The sequence below is a fragment of the Chelmon rostratus genome, chromosome 19 (assembly GCF_017976325.1).
Source record: "Chelmon rostratus isolate fCheRos1 chromosome 19, fCheRos1.pri, whole genome shotgun sequence".
NCBI lineage: Eukaryota > Metazoa > Chordata > Actinopteri > Chaetodontiformes > Chaetodontidae > Chelmon > Chelmon rostratus.
In genome coordinates, this window is record NC_055676.1 from 2,005,165 (window position 1) to 2,024,234 (window position 19,070).

The following is a 19,070-nucleotide window of genomic DNA, read 5'->3' on the forward strand; positions in this document are numbered from 1 at the left end:
GCTGAGAGACTGTGTAAAACCTGAATAAAACAGAATATGATCATTTGCTAATCCTTTTTGACATATACTGCATTGGAAACAGTACCTGAAGTATCTTCAGGTCTGATGAAAACAGCAAGCTGAAAAGGATACAGCATGAGCTGACAGTGGGACTGAGGGAGCGCAAGGACTCTTACAGACAGAAGCTGGAGAATAAACTCCAGCACACCTGCTGCAGTATGCTCACTCTCACCTCAGTGGTAGTGGTGGCACCATAACAATCACGTTTTTTTGAATTGTCCAGTGTCTTCAGTACATCCAACCACCTCTATTGAGTGAGAAGCTGCTCAGGATCGCTGACTATCTGTCAGATAGGTGGTGGTTAGTAACAAATGAGTGCCTCAGGGGACTGCCCAGTCTCCATTTCTGTTCACGCTGTACACGTCAGATTTGTGGGTATATTAGAGATCGGCAAGGGTGGGAGTACAGGGAACTGATTGCTTTAAGTGTTGCAGCAGGAATCATCTGCTCCTAAATGTAAGAAGACCAAAGAGATGGTGGTTGATTTTTAGGAGGACGAGAAATGCGACCAAGCCCATAAACATCATGGATGAGGAGGTTGGAAACAGACTGGATCGAAGACCGACAATATCACTGTGTACAAGAAGGGGATAAGCAGACTATTTTCTGTATGCAACATAAGGCTTAAGATCTTTTAAGACCTGTGGTAGCTGGTGCCATCTACTGTGCTATAGTCTGCTGCAGCTAGCATCAGCACCAGAAATGCCAGCGGGAGCAATAAACTCATTCACAAGGCTGGAACTATCATCGGTCAAATTCATTCAGCTCCACTGTCATAAAGAACATTTTAAAAAAATCATTCTTAGATTTCACCATAACACTGTACAACAGCTCACCTCTGTGTGACAGCTGAACACACTATTGCACTACCATTGGTACCTATTGTTTTTATTATACATATATTGTATATGTTATTCGCTGTCACTTATCACTATTTTTATATATATGTATATTTTTTATATATACGTGTGTGTGTGTATATATATATGTATATATATATACACACACACATCTCATTTTTAAATATGTCTTTATTCCATATTCAGTGTCTTGATGCCTGTGTGCCCATCATGTAGAGGAAAGTAGTATATCTGAAGCTCTTATTGCATGTGATTACTACGGAACAGGGGTATAACCCGACTGACTCTGGATTTTTTAGACCAGAATATTAATTCATTCAGAAAATGTGTGCATCTAGTACTACTCACTATTGGAAGAGGCCCAGTCTGTCCAGCGGTTGTCAATTAGCTTGCCAGCCCCTGGTAATGAGCCAAAAAGTCCAAAATTCATAGTTCATCTGCTCTGCAGAAACAAATACTCATAGAAAGTCTAAGCTTGTTTTTTTAGAGGCATCACTTATTCGCTATTTTGGCTGGCCAACTGTTGCATTGAGTTAAACTGAGCATTTTTGTTTGCTTTCTGGGATCCTGAAGAGGAGCTTTTTATTGAGATAAGGACTCAGTCATTGGTAGTTGAACTGTGGGTTATATATTGAGCACTGTTATTATTGGTTGTTTTCACATGTGACAGGGTGAATTAAGGGTTTATCTCGACCAAACCAGAGGTGGTGATTGTTTGGACAGTGGAAGATAAACAAAGACAGTTTTGGTGAGTGTAATTTTGTTTCTGTCAGACCTACATGAACAGGTTGGCAGTTGCTGGTTGCAGGGCTGACGGTTGGAAAAATTTCACATATCACCCAAACCTAGCAAAGTATTGGAAAGGAGAATTTTTTAGCAGTGTAGAGAAGTTATTTGTGATCAGTAAAATCCAACTTTTCAGAGCAAAAACAGTCTGTTTTTTACCAGTTTTACCACATGTAAATGTGTGTTTTGTTACTTTGAAACATTAAACTTTGAAGCTTTGTAATCCATGATTGAAAGCTGTAACTTGACTGGTTGGCAGAGGCAAACATCCACAATTCAATTTTTTTTTTTTTTTTTTTTTTTTTGTATTTTGGCAGGGGCTTGGGGATTGGGGATTTTGTCAAGGGCTCCAAGTCTAGAGCTGGCCCCAGAGAAACTGATCTAAAAAAAGGCCTTTGTCTCATACTGTAACTCCTGCAACCCTGCAACAACATAATTATTCAGTTTAAAAAGTCTCAGAATATCTAGAGTATGTATCTAAAAACTAGAGTAAAATATGCTTGTCATTTTAATCCATGTCACCAACAAGCAAGTTTTTCTAATAGCACCAGTTTTCTTCCACAATGAGACTTTTTCAAGTATCCCTCTGCTGAATCCCCTCGGCAGAATAGATTTCAGATGATAATCCACCATCAAATGCCCTTAACCACTCATAGATTACAGGTATCTGACTGTATACAGTGAGTGGTAGCTGCATATATGTTATGACAGTAAATTAGGAATCCTGTTGAGACAGTGTGACATTCTACAATGTTACTTAGAGTACTCATCCCGTGTCCAGGTAAATGATTATACTGTATAGATTTCATAGAGAGCCAGTATTAAGTGATCATTTAGAAACGGTTTATTTTTAGAACTTGACTCCAGTTGAGTGGTTGGGGGTGGGGAGGTTTAGGGGGTAGCAGTCCTCCCAAAAAAATGTTTTAATGTCTCTCATGGATGAAATATCCTACGAAAAAGAGAATACCTGAATTTCAGCATAAAGCAATCATAACTATGTCTTTAAGTGTGATTGCCCCTTTTTTTTGAGAACTTCAGTTTTCAGAAAGTGTATGGGGGGGTGGGTAAACCCTACCTTACTCCTGCTACTCTATCTGTGACCCATGTGGGCCATTATGTTTTCAGCCTTCATAAAGATCCAGCAGAGACAGAAGCCATTGCACAACTGTTTTCATACAGGCTTGTAGCACACCTGTGACTAGTAAAGTGAAAAGTGAAAGTAAACGCTGATCTGTACATATAAGATCATGCTGTTCAGTTTGTGTCTCCAGGTGTTGGACTGTGGCATATGTGACTGTGTAAGAGTGTGAGTACATGTCTAAGTAGTGGTCTTACAAACATGCAGCCTTTCAGTTGCACATTAGAGGGCATCATAGCACAAGCAACAGCCGCTCAGTGTGCAGAACCTGGACAGAGGCAGAGATGATAAGAGCTTTACTAACAGTCTGCTTGCATGTGTGGCTGCTTGTGGTAAAACATTCAGATGCAGATTTCCAGTAGGACAAATAAGTCACATGTTGTCTGTCTTATGCAAATAGTTCGTCAGCTCTGCCTCTTCTTATTCATAAGCTACTCACGAGCCATATTTTCAGCAGGCCCCAGGGACGTTTGTGCATTTTTTCCTCCCCTGTTTGCTTTCGCCTGCTACAGTTGCCCCTAGACGCATAGTAGGGTGCTGGCCTGCTGCAGGTCAGATCCTCTCTACAACAGCTCCCCACTGTAGAGGAAGGGGCCTGTTCATTTTGGTCTGAGGAGCAACTTTGTCCTTTGTACTTTGTACTAAAAGGGACTTAACCATGCTGTCCCATAGTTTGTTCCCCCCAAACCCCCCCTTAGCCACCAGGGCCCAAGCTGAGGTATTGCACATTTCTGGGAAACCATTGGTTGTGGAGGGGTGAAAAGAAAAATAATATGTAGCAAAGGATTAATGAATTGGTTTGAAACAAACCAGTAAATGACTAAATGGATAAAGAAAAAGCGAGGAGGTTGTGTATAATTCTAAGTTGTATGTTTGTGTATGGTATGCACATGAAGAGGTTGAAATGAAGTGGACATGGGAATAAACTCTTAAATAATAATAACAATTAATGTGGTGTCCTACAGGGATTGACCAAGGTTTTTTGTTTTTTATTCAAGGTGGAGATTGATAACTAATATTTGGAACCAATTTACATTTGCAGTAAAAATGAAATCTTCGTGTCAAAATTTAGTCTAACATACAGTATATACGTCGAAGCACATATGCTCAAGTACTGTACTTCAAGACAGTTTTGAGGTACTTTTACTGAACTAGAATATTTCCATTTTCCATTTTTAAACTTCATTTAACTGTCTTTAAGCATATTTGTAGTTAGATTCTGCAAAAGAGAACTTTTCAGCATCATCTCTGCAGAGAGCTCGCCACAGCGTCTCTTATAAAGTTAGCTGCAGTTTCACTAAACAAACAAAATAGCTCCCCAGAGTTTGGTTAATAAATATAGTAACAGCAAGTAAAGTAGAAATAAGTGACAGACTGACTTGACACCATTATAACCAGAGGTACACATAATGATATTTTTTGTTGGGTACTCAGGTGACCTGTCAACACACTTTTAGAAGACGTGTGAGTTCCCCTTTAAGATGCAGACCATGAACCCTGACGTTGCAGGTTCAGTTGGTGCATGTGATTTTTCTTTTGTCTAGTGTCAGCTGTCTGAGCAAGGTTGGATGAACTAAAGCTGGATGTCAGAAGGCCAAATAAGTTTTTTCCAGCGGTCTTGTTATCTATTAATTACTGGTGAAATACTAGTAGTTGCTTTTGTCAGTTATTTTTGTCTGGAGGTGGGGGTCAAAAGTTCTACAAATACCACTACAGCACTGTTGATAACTACCAGCAACACTGCCTTGACATTTGACTTGGTTTTCCTGAAGAGCTGTTAATGATTTTAGGGATCCTGACCTATAGTCAGCTATTTTACAGTTCTAATGTAAATGTTTTTTTCCAGACTTCAGTGGAATCAACATTACTTCTAAGCTGAGTAGTTAATTCATTGATTCATCATTCAGCAGAAATAGTTTAGTGTTTTTTTTTAGGTATTTCTTCAAGCAAGATGCCATGTTGGATTACTTTATCAATGCTGTGCTGAATGTTCTGCATTGGTGTTTAAAACAATTCACATGTTGATATTTCTCACGTATGTAATGGTGATGTAATTCATGTGAAGCACATACAGAAAAAACTGTTCAGGAGAACTGTCAGTGTGGAAAACCAGTTTTTCTGGGTTTAAAGCAAGTTAAGTGGAAATATACTGAAGAAACAAATCTGAGTTAAGGAGGTTAAAGCCTTGTGTCGTCTGTCTCCAGGCATGGATGAGAGGTTATGTGTGCCCCCCAGCTGAAGGCCTCTGTTGCCCTGACCTGTGCATCCCACCAGTCCCTCTGTGAGCATGTATCGCAGGAACGGACTCTTGGATGGCACCAGCATCAATTCAGTCACCTCAGAGGTAAGAACAAGCTCATGTAATGTTCCTTGCTAGCTTGTGGTTATATTTGACCTCTTTGAATAATTTTGATTTGTTTGTGATGATCTGCAAAGATGAGCAAGGCTCAGTAATGGTCCGTCTTGCAGTTCCATGCAGATTTAATGGGAGTATGTTAATAGCAGTGTTTAACAGCTTATGGAAACTTCTACTGTGCATTCTGACCATATCTGTTACAACTGCTTATTAAATCAGATCTGCACAAATATTTTCAAATGACTTACTGGGTAGATTCAAGGCCCATGTGTCTCGAACCTGTCTCGTAGTGCACACACCATGGTGCAAGTCCACAGGGGCTTAAGCTGGAGTTCTGCTTCTTTGGCCTGTGCGGAGGTGAATGTGCACAGAGGTCGCTTGGATACGTTGTCAGTTTCCCTTATATTTGTATGTAGGACGTTTCGGTTGTATTTCATCTATGCTTTCAACCTCTTATTACTTCTCACCACTTTAATTACTAGTCAAATACTAGTAGATTCTTCTAGTTGGAAGTTAATTTGAAGTTGTTGTTGTTATTGAAGATTTGGTTCTAAATGTGCTCCCTGCTTTTGCAAATACCACTACACCAATATCAGACCTGTCTGGAGGCTTACACAAGATACTGACAACTGTATAAAATGAGTAAAAGACCTGCATAAGATACTGACAAATGTATTTTTCTTTTACAATGGTTCATATATTGTTTTCTGAATTTCAGTCTTGTCCCCCATACTCTTTGGGACAAGACATGTCATTAGTGTGACTAGTAATTGGCTTATCAGTAGCCAATTAATTGATTAAGATAGAGCAAAGTTAGGGAAGAGAACAGCAGTGATTTTTTTCTACCCGTAGGCCATTTGCACAAATTCCTTCCAAACCACTTGCTTGGGCAGTAACTGGACTGCGCTCATAGATTGCGACAGAGGAGCCAGAGCAATGCAAGGCCCAGTGCCTTGTCTATTGTGAGCAATTTAGGATTTGCTGTCTTGGCCAAGGACACTTTGACATGAGGACAGGAGGAGCCAGGGATCGAACCGCCAACCCACAGATCAGTGGGCAGCCCGCTCTAGCTCCTGAGCCACAGCCACTTCATGATCCATATTGTTCTATTTTCCATGTAATGTTTTATAAAAAAAGTCCTTTCTGTTTGGGTTTCTTGATTAAAATGGCAGAGTTAAGCCCTATTAGCTCAGGAAGGATTAAAAGACAACATTCAAAGCAGATTGAATCGATGCTAAATGAACAGACCACATGAAACATAAGAGGTATTTATGTTGTATTATCATAATTTGAAATGGGTGATGTGCCAGGGACAAACCGTCTTTTTTCCTTGGTGGAATCCTTGATTCCCAGTGAATCACATTATGCAAGTCATTTTTATTTTTCAAGTGACTGCTGTTGTGGAACATCCACAGTTAGAATGATTTCAGTATGTTTCAGTTTCTGTTTTTAATTGCATATGCCTGTTAGTCTAGTTGATCCTGTCATTGTCCTCTCCTGTCTGTATACCACTAATCAAAGGTGCCATGTGGATGATTCAACTGTGCATTGTGTGTGTGCGTGTGTGTGTGTGTGCGTGTGTGTGTGTGTGTGTGTGTGAGAGCGCCATACTCTTGGGGACAAGCCATCCAAATAGTGCTCAAGCTTTCAGAACCATGGAGAGCAGCTTGCACCTGGCTCGACTTTGAATCTGCGCCTCCACCAACAGCATCACCTTTTTCACATTAGCAGAGAATTCTCCCTTTGTGCTGATTGTGAATGGATCACACACAAATTCCATGACATGTCAACATCAGTGTCAGAGTCTTCAAATCTGGCACAAATATTCTTCCTCAGCTCCTCTCCCTCAGTAGTAAATCTCCTCATATCCTCTGTGACGCTGCTCACACCCACTGTCAGGTGTGGTTTGCTCCCAAAGGCAGCAAAGCTTTCAACCACATCCCCAGGGATTTTTCTTCTACCTGTAGTTGCAGATTGAGTGCATTCAAATGGCAAAATATGTCTTGAACAATGTGCAGATGGTCACCTGCACAGCAGATGTATCCATCAATATGTCACTCTCTTACATAGTCCCCTTGAGCCTTGAACCAGCCCCCACTGGAGTAAAAGGCAGTCGCTATAACCATTACACTACAGGAGCCAGATGCCTGCTGGCACAACCACGTGTATAATTAATGCATATATAACGACTGACAGTACTAAAACCAGGCAAATTTTGGACCATTTTTCAGTCCATATGTACAGATCGCTGCATAAATTAAAATGATAGTATATCTGTTGTTTGGGATGTGCAGGTTGGAAAAATGCACTTGATGAAGCTTGTTAGAAAATTTCCTGTCAAAGGCAATCATAAGGTACACTAATTTTGCCATAGAGACCAGGTTATATATAAAGAACACTAAGATGTGTGATTAAATTAAGTGGACTAATGACACTACATTTTGCCAGCTTTATTAAGATGGCGCACAGTTTTATGACAGAAGTCTTCCTCATGACCCCAACAGCTGGTGACATTGGTACAGAGCAGTTACTATGATAGTTTCATGTGTGTGTCTTTCAGGCAAGCAGCAGCTCTGATTCTGTGGATGGACCTTCTGTGGACTACGCCAAGAGTTACGATGCAGTCGTCTTTGATGTGCTGAAGGTGACGCCTGAGGAGTTTGCTGTGAGTATGGTTCAAATGTCAGCATACAGTAACTGGAAGGTCCCAACTCATTAACCATGCTGCAGGAAAAGGAGCAGCCAGTGTCTGACTTCCAGTATGGCTCCCTTAGGGGACATTTTTTAAACACTCACTGCGCTCAGATCCAAACACATAAGAATAATGAATTTAGCTTAATCAGTTTCATCACCATTTTGTATTATTGATTGTGAACAATCAGCACAGTGTGAACACTGCCTGATGCCAACTCAATTCCCTACATTTTTTATTTTTTTTGGACTGAACAGGAACATCCCAGAGTTGAAACTGCATCTTGTACATTGATTAATTAAAAAAAAAAAAATGAATATAGGAACAAATCACACACAAATTGATTAGACTTTAAGTTAAAATATTAAATTAATAAAAACAGAATAATCGTAAAAATCATGACAAAGATTGATTACTTCTGTAGTTTTTTTTCTCACTGTTTATTATCAAATACTGTAAATGTGTATCATCCCTAATCTTAAATTGTGTATAATGAATTTCCCGAACCTGCATCAAGAATCAAATTATCAAACACATCACACAGTCTTCACCTGCGTGAGCGTTATTGTTAGCTCACCTCGAGAGGCCGGGATGTTTGCTCCCGAGGTGGTAGGTATGAGCACAAGTTACCTCGTCCATACCTACTTGATGCTGCTGAGCCTTCTGCCTTTAGGCGGGGAGCTGGTTGATGTGTGGATCCATCTGCCTTTACGTCTCCTTGGTTCAGCTCATTAGTCAGGACCTGTGTTTACAACGTGTCCTCTGCTTCTTCGCTCTCATCCTCGAGGGTGATGTCATCCAGCTGCAGCCTGTTAACCCATTCTTCAAAACCTTTTCCAGACATTTGATTAGCACAGAGTCACCGGTCTGAAACTGATGAATTCGCTCCTCCAAGGGCTTCAGTAGCCTGTCTGCCACCTGGGAATGTCTTCAGTTAGTGATATAATATATTCTGTCATACTTTCATCAGTCCAAAGCAGTGTGGTGTTGTGCGGTGTCAAAGGTGGACTTGTCCCTGTGGACATTGGTCTCCCCATCAAAACCTCATGAGAACTTAGTCCTGTGGTTGCACTTGGTGCACTGCGAATAGAATACAACACAATGGGCAATGCATCTGGCCATTTCAGCCCTGTGGTTAGCATGGTCTTGGTCAGTTTTTCTTTGATTGTGGAGTTAATCCTCTCAACCCGACCCGACATGTAGCTGCCATTGAAATCCTAAAATTCCAGAAAGACTCTGGATTATTTTGGAAACAAAAGCAGGACAATCGTTCTTGCACCTCTCGCCCTGACAACTTGGCATGTGTGCAAAATCTATCTGGAGATTTACAAAGGACCCCAACGGGGGCTCCAAATATCTGTCTATCTATCACCAGCGCATAGCCAGCTAGGCGTTGCTCAACATTAGGTCTACATGCTGAGCCATCAGTGTAAAGTATCAGTACAGTATCATGTCAGACCTTTCTATCAGTGTCTGTAACAAGTCTGGCCGCGGGTATGAACACATTTCTGTAGCAGCAGTACAGTCATGCTCGTCATCTGTATCTCTCAAGGGGAGAAGAGCGGAGGTCTTCGTTTCATCAGCCTATTGCAGGAGGACAGAACCTCCAGCCAGGTTCAAATCTTCCAGATCACGTTTAACCGCAGCTGCATATACTGGGGCGCTCTCAACGAAACCCTGGTCCTCACTTCTTCCCTAGCCTCTCAGTTTTGTTGAACAAGTCTAAGGGCTTGATATCTCTTTAACAGCAGTTATGAATAAGTATGAACTTTATTTCTTGTTAGTTGTTTAACTTATCAGGAGACACTGGGTCGGGCAGTGCTTGTATACATCAAACATCCTCGCTGGGCTCTCACACCTTTGGCCGTTTTCTCAGTTGCCTCTTATTGCAAACAAACAGACATCAAGAAACACTTACGCTAGCACGTACCACGTCACTGTTCTGCTGAAATCTTGTTCGTGACACCAATGTTGTGTTTTGGAAAGCTGTCTGGCAACTTTAATGTCTTAATGCAGGAAGGTTTATTGATGCTTGGCCCATGAGGACAGAGATATACCAACACAGTGTGAACACTGCCTGACCATTGTTCACTTCTGAGGGATGCTTTCCATGATCAGTCCTTTATCCTAGCTAGGAGTGCTAGAGCTGATTCATGCCCAATTATGGTCATTCTTCAGGAAATAAGAATATGTGTGATCAATTGATTGGCTCTCCAAACCTAAAACAAGGAACTATGCTTGTCCACGTTCCCCAGCTCACGTTGTGAGCGTCTTCAGGTCTCCATCAAGACATTCCTCTAACAGGAGATAGTCTGCTCCACCATGTCTGGAGGACAGCACAGCTTATCACCTGTGACCTTGGTTGCCTCCACAACGGAGCTTCTCTCCCTGTCCCGAGGGTGTCAGTCTCCCCAAACAACCCAACAGCTGCATTGTACTTCAGCAGAGCAAAACAGACCTCTCCCCTCTGTAGTCAAGTGACAGAAAATTCCATCCCATTGATACTTTAGAATCAGATGTTCCCACAATACATAAACAATGGCCTTTTTTAACTTCAGCATTCACACTCTTTTTATCCTGTTATTAGTGTCACAATCATGTTATCTTGGCTCTTTATTCTATCTTCTGTATTATTATTATTTCACCATTTTTGGGGCTCTATCTAATTCTGTACTTTCTACTGTGGTAGAAGCTTTGTTTCAACATCAAAATCTTCTTCTGGAGATGTATGCTTTTACTTCATGCTTACATGTTTCAGTTAATTTTATATATATATTTGAATGTAGTATATAAGTGTTGAAATTTAGAATGGAATTCTATGGGAGGAATGTTTGAAGGCTGAAATCTCCACAACCAGGAAAGGCTTACAACGGGTTACCAAAAGCGGCACCATGTTATCAGTTATTGTGTGTTTTATGTTTCGGCTGTAAATTCATGAACTTTGGGGCATAGCAAAGTTGTAGCATTCTATATGTTTTCATCTGCAGGTGGCGCTGAAAGATTAGAAAAATTGGTAGTGTGGCAGCAGCTTGCAGCTGGCAGCGGCCACAGCTGCAGCTGTGAGCAGCAGCAGCAGCTGCCGACAGCTCCCGGCTCTCACAGGCTTGTCTTCAGGAAATGCACATTTTAATAATGGTAGTTAATTTACATTTTAAGTATTTTGTCCGCTCATGATCACATCACATAAAGGCAGCTGAGTGACTTTGCTCATGACTGGACTGCATGTATGCATATCATGGCTTAAAGTCCTGCGTATTGAAAGCTAATGTGGATTTCCTTCCTGTTCTTTCAGAGCCAGATCACCCTGATGGATGCACCAGTCTTCAAAGCGATACAGCCAGAGGTAAGCAAGACCCACATTGTCAAGTGGCCGGTCTCCTGAACATCATTTCCACTTAACACTTCCCAGCTGTGGTGTAACCCTTGTTGTTCATCTCATTGTGTTTGTCGACTCTGTATTGATTATTCTCATCAGGCAACAGGAGAACAGCCATCATCTGTTATTATTGATCTCAAACAGTTTCTTATTCATTTCTATCTGGTTAGATGTACAGTTGTCCCTTTGAACATCAGGAGCTTTTGCAGGGGACCCCTCAGAGATCTACATCTCACCAAAGAATAGACAGAAAGACAGACAGACAGACAGACAGACAGAATTTATTTATTCCAAGCTGGGAAATTACAGTGCAGCAGCAGCATTACACACAGTGAAATAAGTGAAAAATTGTGAAATAAGACTATAAAGAACAAACTATACATATCAAAATAGCGAGCAGTACAAATTGTATACATAATAATAAAATAGCAAACAGTAGTGATGAGAAGTATTGTACAAAAGAGATTTTTTTTTTTTAGCTGTTATTGTACAGTGTAATACATTGCAATAGCATGTGGCAGAAAAGATTTCCTGTATCTGTCCCTTCGAATGATTCCACTGGCCTCTCTGTTTGAAATACTTCTAATGCTTCCATGATGGCCTTCACATCTGTTGCCACTCAGCTGAACCCGGACTGGCCTGAGTGGTTGAACTGTTCACTGGAAACCCTGCTTACCCTCTGTTAGTCAATAAAATTCCAGTCACAGCTTTGTCCTGAATGATTGCCTTCCCGCCTAAGCCTCTGACCGACTATATACAGGGAGGAGAACCAGGCAGAATTGGTAGAAACATTAGGGACTGAGAAGAAACCCTCACAAGCACATGGTGTACCTTTCAGTTCACTCATCCAACTTGGTCTCCTAAGTTTTTTCTTTTTTCCAAATGTCTACAATTACAGCTACACGGCCATTAGCCTTATTTCCTGGTTGTCTCTGAGAATTTCATCAACACACACACGAGTGTGGGAAACAAAACAGATGCTTTGTGTTTGCTTTGTGACAGATTTCTCTCTCTCTCTCTCTCTCACACACACACGTATATATACACATTAATACAGTGTATTTAATGTTTGAATGTCTCAACAACTATTAAAGGGGTTTGCCATTTGAAATTGTATAGACACTCATGTCCATCATAGGATGGATCCCCCCACTTTTCATCTAGTGTGTCCATCATGTCAAAACTTTAACTTGTCTAATAATTTGGTTGATGAATCAAACACCTGCAAAACTACAATCCCATCAGCCTTTTGTGTTTGTGTTGCTAATCAGCAAATGTTGGCATGCTAACATGCAAAACTAATTTGGTAAAGTTGGTAAACATTATACCTGCTAAACATCAGCATGTTAGCATTGTCATTGTGAGCATATTAGCTCAAAGCACTGCTGTTGAGAGCTCACAGAGCATCATGGAGCATGGTTGTAGACTGTTTGACCCCATTTACACCTGGTATTGCACCTGGATACGTTATCCGGATAACGAAGATAATGAATGATCTGATCTTCCCTTTGCATTTACACCTGATATTTTTAATTTCTTGTTGTCCTCATTGAGATCAGATCCCTGTCATCCAGAGTAAAACATGAGTAATTTGAGGTCATGGCAAATCGGCCCCAGACTCCCTTAAAAAAATCTGAATTTTGTGAATTGTGGGAACCTTTATAAACTTTGTGAAACGCTGTCTGCGACAAATTCTGGATCATTTGTTCCCTCTTGTAAATTCTCTAAATATAATATATTAAGTAATTCCTTTCTTTCTATGCAACATATTGTGTCAGTTTGTTCTAGCCTGTTGCAGTGCTGGTATGTTGGCTTCTTTGTGAAGAGATACATTATATGACTTGCTAACAGCAGCACACTGTCATGCACACAGTTACTTCTTACTGTAAATCATTCATTTCCCACCCGTACTGCTTTCATTTCTCATGCAGTTTTGTCAAATATCCGAGCACATTCCAGTCACGATTTGTTCATTCACATGCATTTTCCTTGTCCAGACAACGTGTCTGATACAGACACTATTACACATTTATTAACAGGTGTAAATGGGCTCTTTGTCTTGTTTGTCTTCTTTCATTTCCTGCACCCTTAATTTGACTATGATGATGTTAGATAGCTCAAGTCACCTAAAGTAGCTGCTCAGGTCATCATTGCCAAGTTCGATCACAGCTTTTGTTTAAAGGATATGGATTGTTGGGATAAGCTCCAAAGTTCAGATACAGTAGCAGACTCTATGCTACAATGACAGTGTGAACAGTTAGACCTTTCTTCTACACTAGAACTCAGGCAATGGGGTGTGTTGGCGCAATGAGAGACCGTCTCCTGATGGCTGTGGTATTGACTTTGCTCATCATGTTGGTAAAGTCAACGGTCTCATGCTCTGCAGTTTGCAGACTCAGCCGCCACACTCATGGTGGTATTAGTTATTGCTGCAGATCCCCTGGCTAATGTGCTTTTCTGATTGGCAGGAGCTGGCCAGCTGTGGGTGGAATGGGAAAGAGAAACACAGTTTGGCCCCCAATGTGGTCGCATTCACGCGCAGGTTCAACCAGGTACATCGTACACATTTTTTAAAGCGAATATTTCATTTATTAATTACTTCTACTTCACTTGATGTGTGGCTTGAATACTTTAAGTAAAGGTAAGTCAGACACTGCACAGATTTTACTAACCCGTCAACCAGGATTACTGTTACTTAGTGTGCCTTTAATGTGAAATCCTTCCAGTTTATTGAACAATGATATTAAGAAGAAGTATTTTGGTATTAAAGATTCTCCAGTGAGCCACTATCCTCATCCAATCGTCTTCCACTTTGTGATCATAGACATGAATCCGGTCAATTTTTTTCCCTTGACATCCTTCCCAAATATCAATGGATTGGTTACAACCTAAAAAAGCTCAGTAGTGGACGCTATTGCTGTTGGGCTAAATCTCATTCTCACTTTATGATGCTTAATTCAAATACGTCAGGCCAACAGCCATGTAGAACTCAAAATCAGTTCAACGTAACTCAATCCAATTTTTATTCATGCAGAAGTTGTTTTCTCAAGCCTACTCTTAAACCTAGAGATGGTGTCTGCCTCCCAGACTCAGACTGGAAGATGGTTCCACAGAAGAGGAGCTTGATAGCTGAAGGCTCTGGCTCCAATTCTACTTTTGGAGACTTTAGTATTCATAAGTATGCCTGCAATCGGGGAATGCATTGTTCTAATGGGGTAAAGAGCCCTTTCACAAATGATGGTGTCTGACTATTTAGGTCTTTCTGGTAACGAGAAGGATTTGCACATTGCTAATTTAAAACCTCTGTTTTACTCTCAGCCAGCTGTTGTGTTGTTAAGCATTGAGAATATTAGTGTATATCTGGTAGTGTTAGCTCACCCCTGCAGTGAGAGAGAGAGTTTTACAAACATGGGATTAATGCTTCATCAGTCTGGCTTCAATTAACAAGTTTACAAGCTATACAGAGCATGCAACCTTCAAAACTTTTGTTGAGTTTCTTTGGTGATGATTGTGAGTATAAAGGTGAGATCTGTTTCTCTTTTTCTCTCTTTTTGAAGTTGACCTCAAGTCAGATGTGTAATGTCAAAGGGCTTTCTGGTAGAGACAAACTAGCAGAGAATTGTCACCCCCACTGCAGTACCGTCAGCTCTACAGAGAACCACAACTGATTGTTTTGGTTCAGTCTAACTGTTCTTATCGGCCTTGTTTCCAGCAGCAGCAGGCAGCTTTTCTCACAGGCAAAGCTCTGATAAACCCACTGTACACCACCTGTTCAGGACCAAACCGCCACAGACAAATTCAGAGACTGGCTGGTGAACATATTGGACCATTTAGCAGCTATGGAGCCAGATATTTTCTCAGGAGTTGGTAGAGACCAAAAACAGAGCTAAAAGTAACTGCTGGATGCAAAAAACTTCCCACTGAAATAAAAGTGTTATGTGTCTGGACAGACATAGGTATAAACTGTAACTTGAGTTTTAGGCGTAGGCATGCAGCCACAAGGAGATTATGCTGGTGTTAAATGTTGTTTAATGTTATAATACCTATGTTTCAGGTGAGCTTTTGGCTGGTGAGAGAAATCTTAACTGCCCAGACGCTGAAAATCCGAGCAGAAATCCTGAGCCACTTTGTCAAAATAGCAAAGGTGAGTTTAGATAGCTGAATAAATGCTAAAGCCACATGAACAATATGAGAAATACTGATATGTTTATTGAGAAAGAGCATCATTCTCTGATATGACTTTAGTTTCAAGTATTTGTGATTTTATGCAGTTACACTGTTTTTAATATCAGATTGTTGAGTATTGCAGTGATTATCAGAAACATCCTTCTTGTTCTGTTAGCAGTATTAACAAGTCTCACTCGATCTAGTGGCCAATCCCTCTGTGAGTCCTTCAGTGGTTGAAAAAGTGGTTTTGTGTTTGTAAAATATTTTGTTACCGTTTAAAAATTAAAACTCACTGCCAGTTGCTCATAAGAGCATTTCAACACAAAAATCCAACTAGCCTGTGAGGCTGCAGCATGCAGGAGTGGTTCATCAGCTTCTTCGATGTACTATAAGAGGAGTGATGGAGAACGCAGATGCACTGATGGCAGAAACAAAATGGTGTTTCTTCTCTTGAGGGCCAATCAGGGAAAGTAACAGGAAGAGTTTTCCTCCAAGGTCAGAGTGTGGAATGAAGAGGAAACGTGGAACCGCCTGTTCTCAACAATCTGCAAAGTGTGGACTGCTGAAACAAAACTACTGAAGCATTCTTCATACACCTCTACAAACACAAAATGTTGCAGCAGGATGCTGTGAGGGAGTCATGGACGGCATCTTTATCCCTAAGCCCCCCCTTGTTTTTAGAGATACTTCTGTTTCTTTGATTGAAATCAGGGTTTATTACCAGTGCATTATTCACAGAGGCAATAGACTGTCAAGTTATTTGCTAACCCTAGGGTGATACAAAACTGTTGTTCATAAAACATCTGTGTTTGTTCCCAGAAACTGTTGGAGTTGAACAATCTTCATTCTCTGGTGTCAGTGGTGTCTGCTCTGCAGAGCGCTCCCATCTTCAGACTGAGCAAGACCTGGGCGGTAAGACATCAGCTTCATGCACTGCTCGAAGTGGAAAAACAAATAACTGCTGATTCTCCCTTTTTCACACGAGTGTGTCAATGGACGAGTTTCAGCAAATCATTATAATGACTTCATTTTGAATGACTCCAGTGGAAAAACAAAAGAGAAGTTTTCAACCCAAGACGTTCTCAGTGTTTCTCAGTGGCCGTACACACAAACACAGAGTGTTGCTGTCGGTTCCTAACAAATGACAATGACAAACTAACCCAACTTGAACCCAAATTGTGGCTGAAACTGAATGCAGAAAAAAGGCTGCAGCTGGAACCTAACCTCAAACCTGATGCTTTGTGCTGCGGTCAGGTAGCAGACCATTAACCACACAGCCACGTCATACCTGACTTTTCTGAGCATGATTTCAGAAAAAAACTTGTTTTTTAATCATATCTTCTGTTTGAAACTTTCCAGACAGGAAAATAGCTTGTATATATTATTACATAACATTTATATTCTACACAGATTTCAAAGGGCTCAGTGCTGTGTGTTCTCATAATATTTTGCTGGAAAGACCAGAAAACTGGCTGGAGGTTTTAGGTGGATCAGATCTTAGCGGACAGTTCTTAGTGGCCTTGGATAACCGTCCCTCAGAGACAATCGAAATAACATGTGGTGCTTCACTGTCCACTCAAAATGATTTTTCACCACCGCAAACTGATCCTATTCTGAATGTTTATAAGCAGTAAAGTGGCCAGCTCCTTTTTTACAAACAGGGTGTTTGAATGATGAGATGTTTGTGACCTGTGAACGCTTATTATTCTTTTCTCCTTCAGGCCATTAAAGTGCAAACTGTTTGTCCTGGTTTTTATACTTGAACATGAATTCTGATTTAACAGTACTTCATATACGTAAGCTCGTGAAAAGTGGATGCACAGCGCCAAGACACATGGAGAAATGCTCTGTTTAGCAGGGAGGCTGCCTTCTGTTGATTTGCTTTTATAAACCAGTACTCTGGAAAATGTAGTGTATCAGTAAAGAGACGGAATGCCTTTAAAAATATGCTGACATTGATGCTATTATCATTATTATTTTGTTGACTGACATTTGTTACAGTAGCTTGAGATTGTGGGACAGAGGCTGAGAGCAGGAGTCTCATGCCAACACATAAGAAAATGTTTTTTGTTTGTTTCTGGACACAGGTCTGATTAATCCACCAGCACCTTTTCAGTGTTTTTGTTTTGTACAGTTGATGGAAACCAAAACCACTTACAAATCTTCCAAGTCACTTACTTTGTGCCTGAGTTTTGGGTCTCATACTGGCAAGAAAGAAAAACACGTTGCCAGATTTGTCTGAATCACTCAGAATGATGCACTGCAAACCCTCCAACTCACTGTGCATGGAGGGTGCCTAATTATCTGGCTACTGCAGTCTACTGCAGATGTAAAGGGGGAAAAACTCACTGACATTTGCCTGCTGAGAAATTATTGTTGAGTATATTCCATTAGAAATCATCCTCCAGCTCCAACAGTCTTTTTTAACAGTATAGTTTTAGGACACACATTAATTTGGTTCAGAGGTAACGTTTGCTTATGTACTCGCCACCTATTGTTTAGGAACTAGGTCCTGATGAGAAGAAGATCAAACGTGTGTCATTTTTCTTCTCTGTTGTTGTAGTTGATCAGTCGGAAAGACAAGGCCACATTTGAGAAGCTAAACTATCTGACATCCAAGGAAGAGAACTACACCCGCATGAGAGAGTACATTCGCTCCCTGAAGATGGTGCCCTGTATTCCGTACCTTGGTAAGTCCTCCATCTGTGCTTCAGCATTGCTTCACACGTCTTCCTTTATCTTGTTTCCAAACTGCTCAACATCTTCGACGACTACGCTGAATTCCAGTCTGCAGTTTTAATCCTTTCATACATGTGCTGTATACTGTCTTCTAAATGATATCCTCTAAGTGCAGATGTTGTTGACCTTCTTTACTACTGTAGTTGCTCAAATGTCCTGAGATAAGTGTTTTTCGTTCTGTTCATTTCATTGCATCATGAAAGTGTCACATGGATAATAACACACAACTCACTGGCTCATATTTGACCAATTCAAATATGCATAGCACAGAAGTAATACGTTTGCTGTTTTTCCAACCAGAGATATTGATGAAAATTGAATGAAAATTCATATCATTTCCAGCCATGACTACGCCAGCTTTTTTCCCCATCTCACAGCCTCAGGAGGTTGTCTTCACCTTGAAAAACCTCATTCAGACATGTCACGGCTAGGAGGAAGTAAATGTTTTGCTCATAGCTTCAGTGGTTGTCTTGAAGCGTAAAATGGTCCATTGAAGCCTGATGGATGGCACTGATTGTGGTAGCTGACATATGAAGTTCAACCATTGTTCCCTCAGGCTAACCAAGCAAAGCATAACCCTTTGACTTCTGAGTGTACCAAGCTGCTGGTGGTCAATAGTCACAACCCCACACTCCACTGAGACAGCGCACCAGAAAAATCTGGCAATACAAACACATTTTTGTGCAGAGAAGTAGTGCTCAACTGATTTTACTGTTAGGACATGCAGTCGTTTACAATGAGAGCAAGTGGAGTACCTGCTCAGCTGACCTGTGGCAGTGCAGCTCAGTTCATCATGTAACAGTGCAAAGCTGTTCTACATTAATTCTGGTTGTAGGACAACGTTTTCAGCAATGAGATCAGCTCCGGTCTAATTGTTCTGGACAGCAGGACACTCT

At 40.8% G+C, this 19,070-nt stretch overlaps 1 protein-coding gene across 2 annotated transcripts in view; it reads left to right on the plus strand.

Moving 5' to 3' along the window:
* The window catches only part of LOC121622656 (ras-specific guanine nucleotide-releasing factor RalGPS1-like), a 99,776-nt gene that overhangs the window by 8,690 nt on the left and 72,016 nt on the right, over nt 1–19,070 (plus strand). Inside the window, exons 3-9 of one of the 2 annotated variants that reach the window (XM_041959520.1) lie at nt 5,049–5,188; nt 7,761–7,865; nt 11,185–11,235; nt 13,737–13,820; nt 15,323–15,412; nt 16,255–16,347; nt 17,999–18,125. In XM_041959520.1, the coding sequence (XP_041815454.1) occupies nt 5,132–5,188; nt 7,761–7,865; nt 11,185–11,235; nt 13,737–13,820; nt 15,323–15,412; nt 16,255–16,347; nt 17,999–18,125 (607 nt within the window). In that variant the 5' untranslated portion in view covers nt 5,049–5,131. Of the gene's footprint in view, nt 1–5,048; nt 5,189–7,760; nt 7,866–10,913; nt 11,028–11,184; nt 11,236–13,736; nt 13,821–15,322; nt 15,413–16,254; nt 16,348–17,998; nt 18,126–19,070 lie in introns of those variants that run through there. The other variant, XM_041959521.1, reaches the window with a different exon arrangement.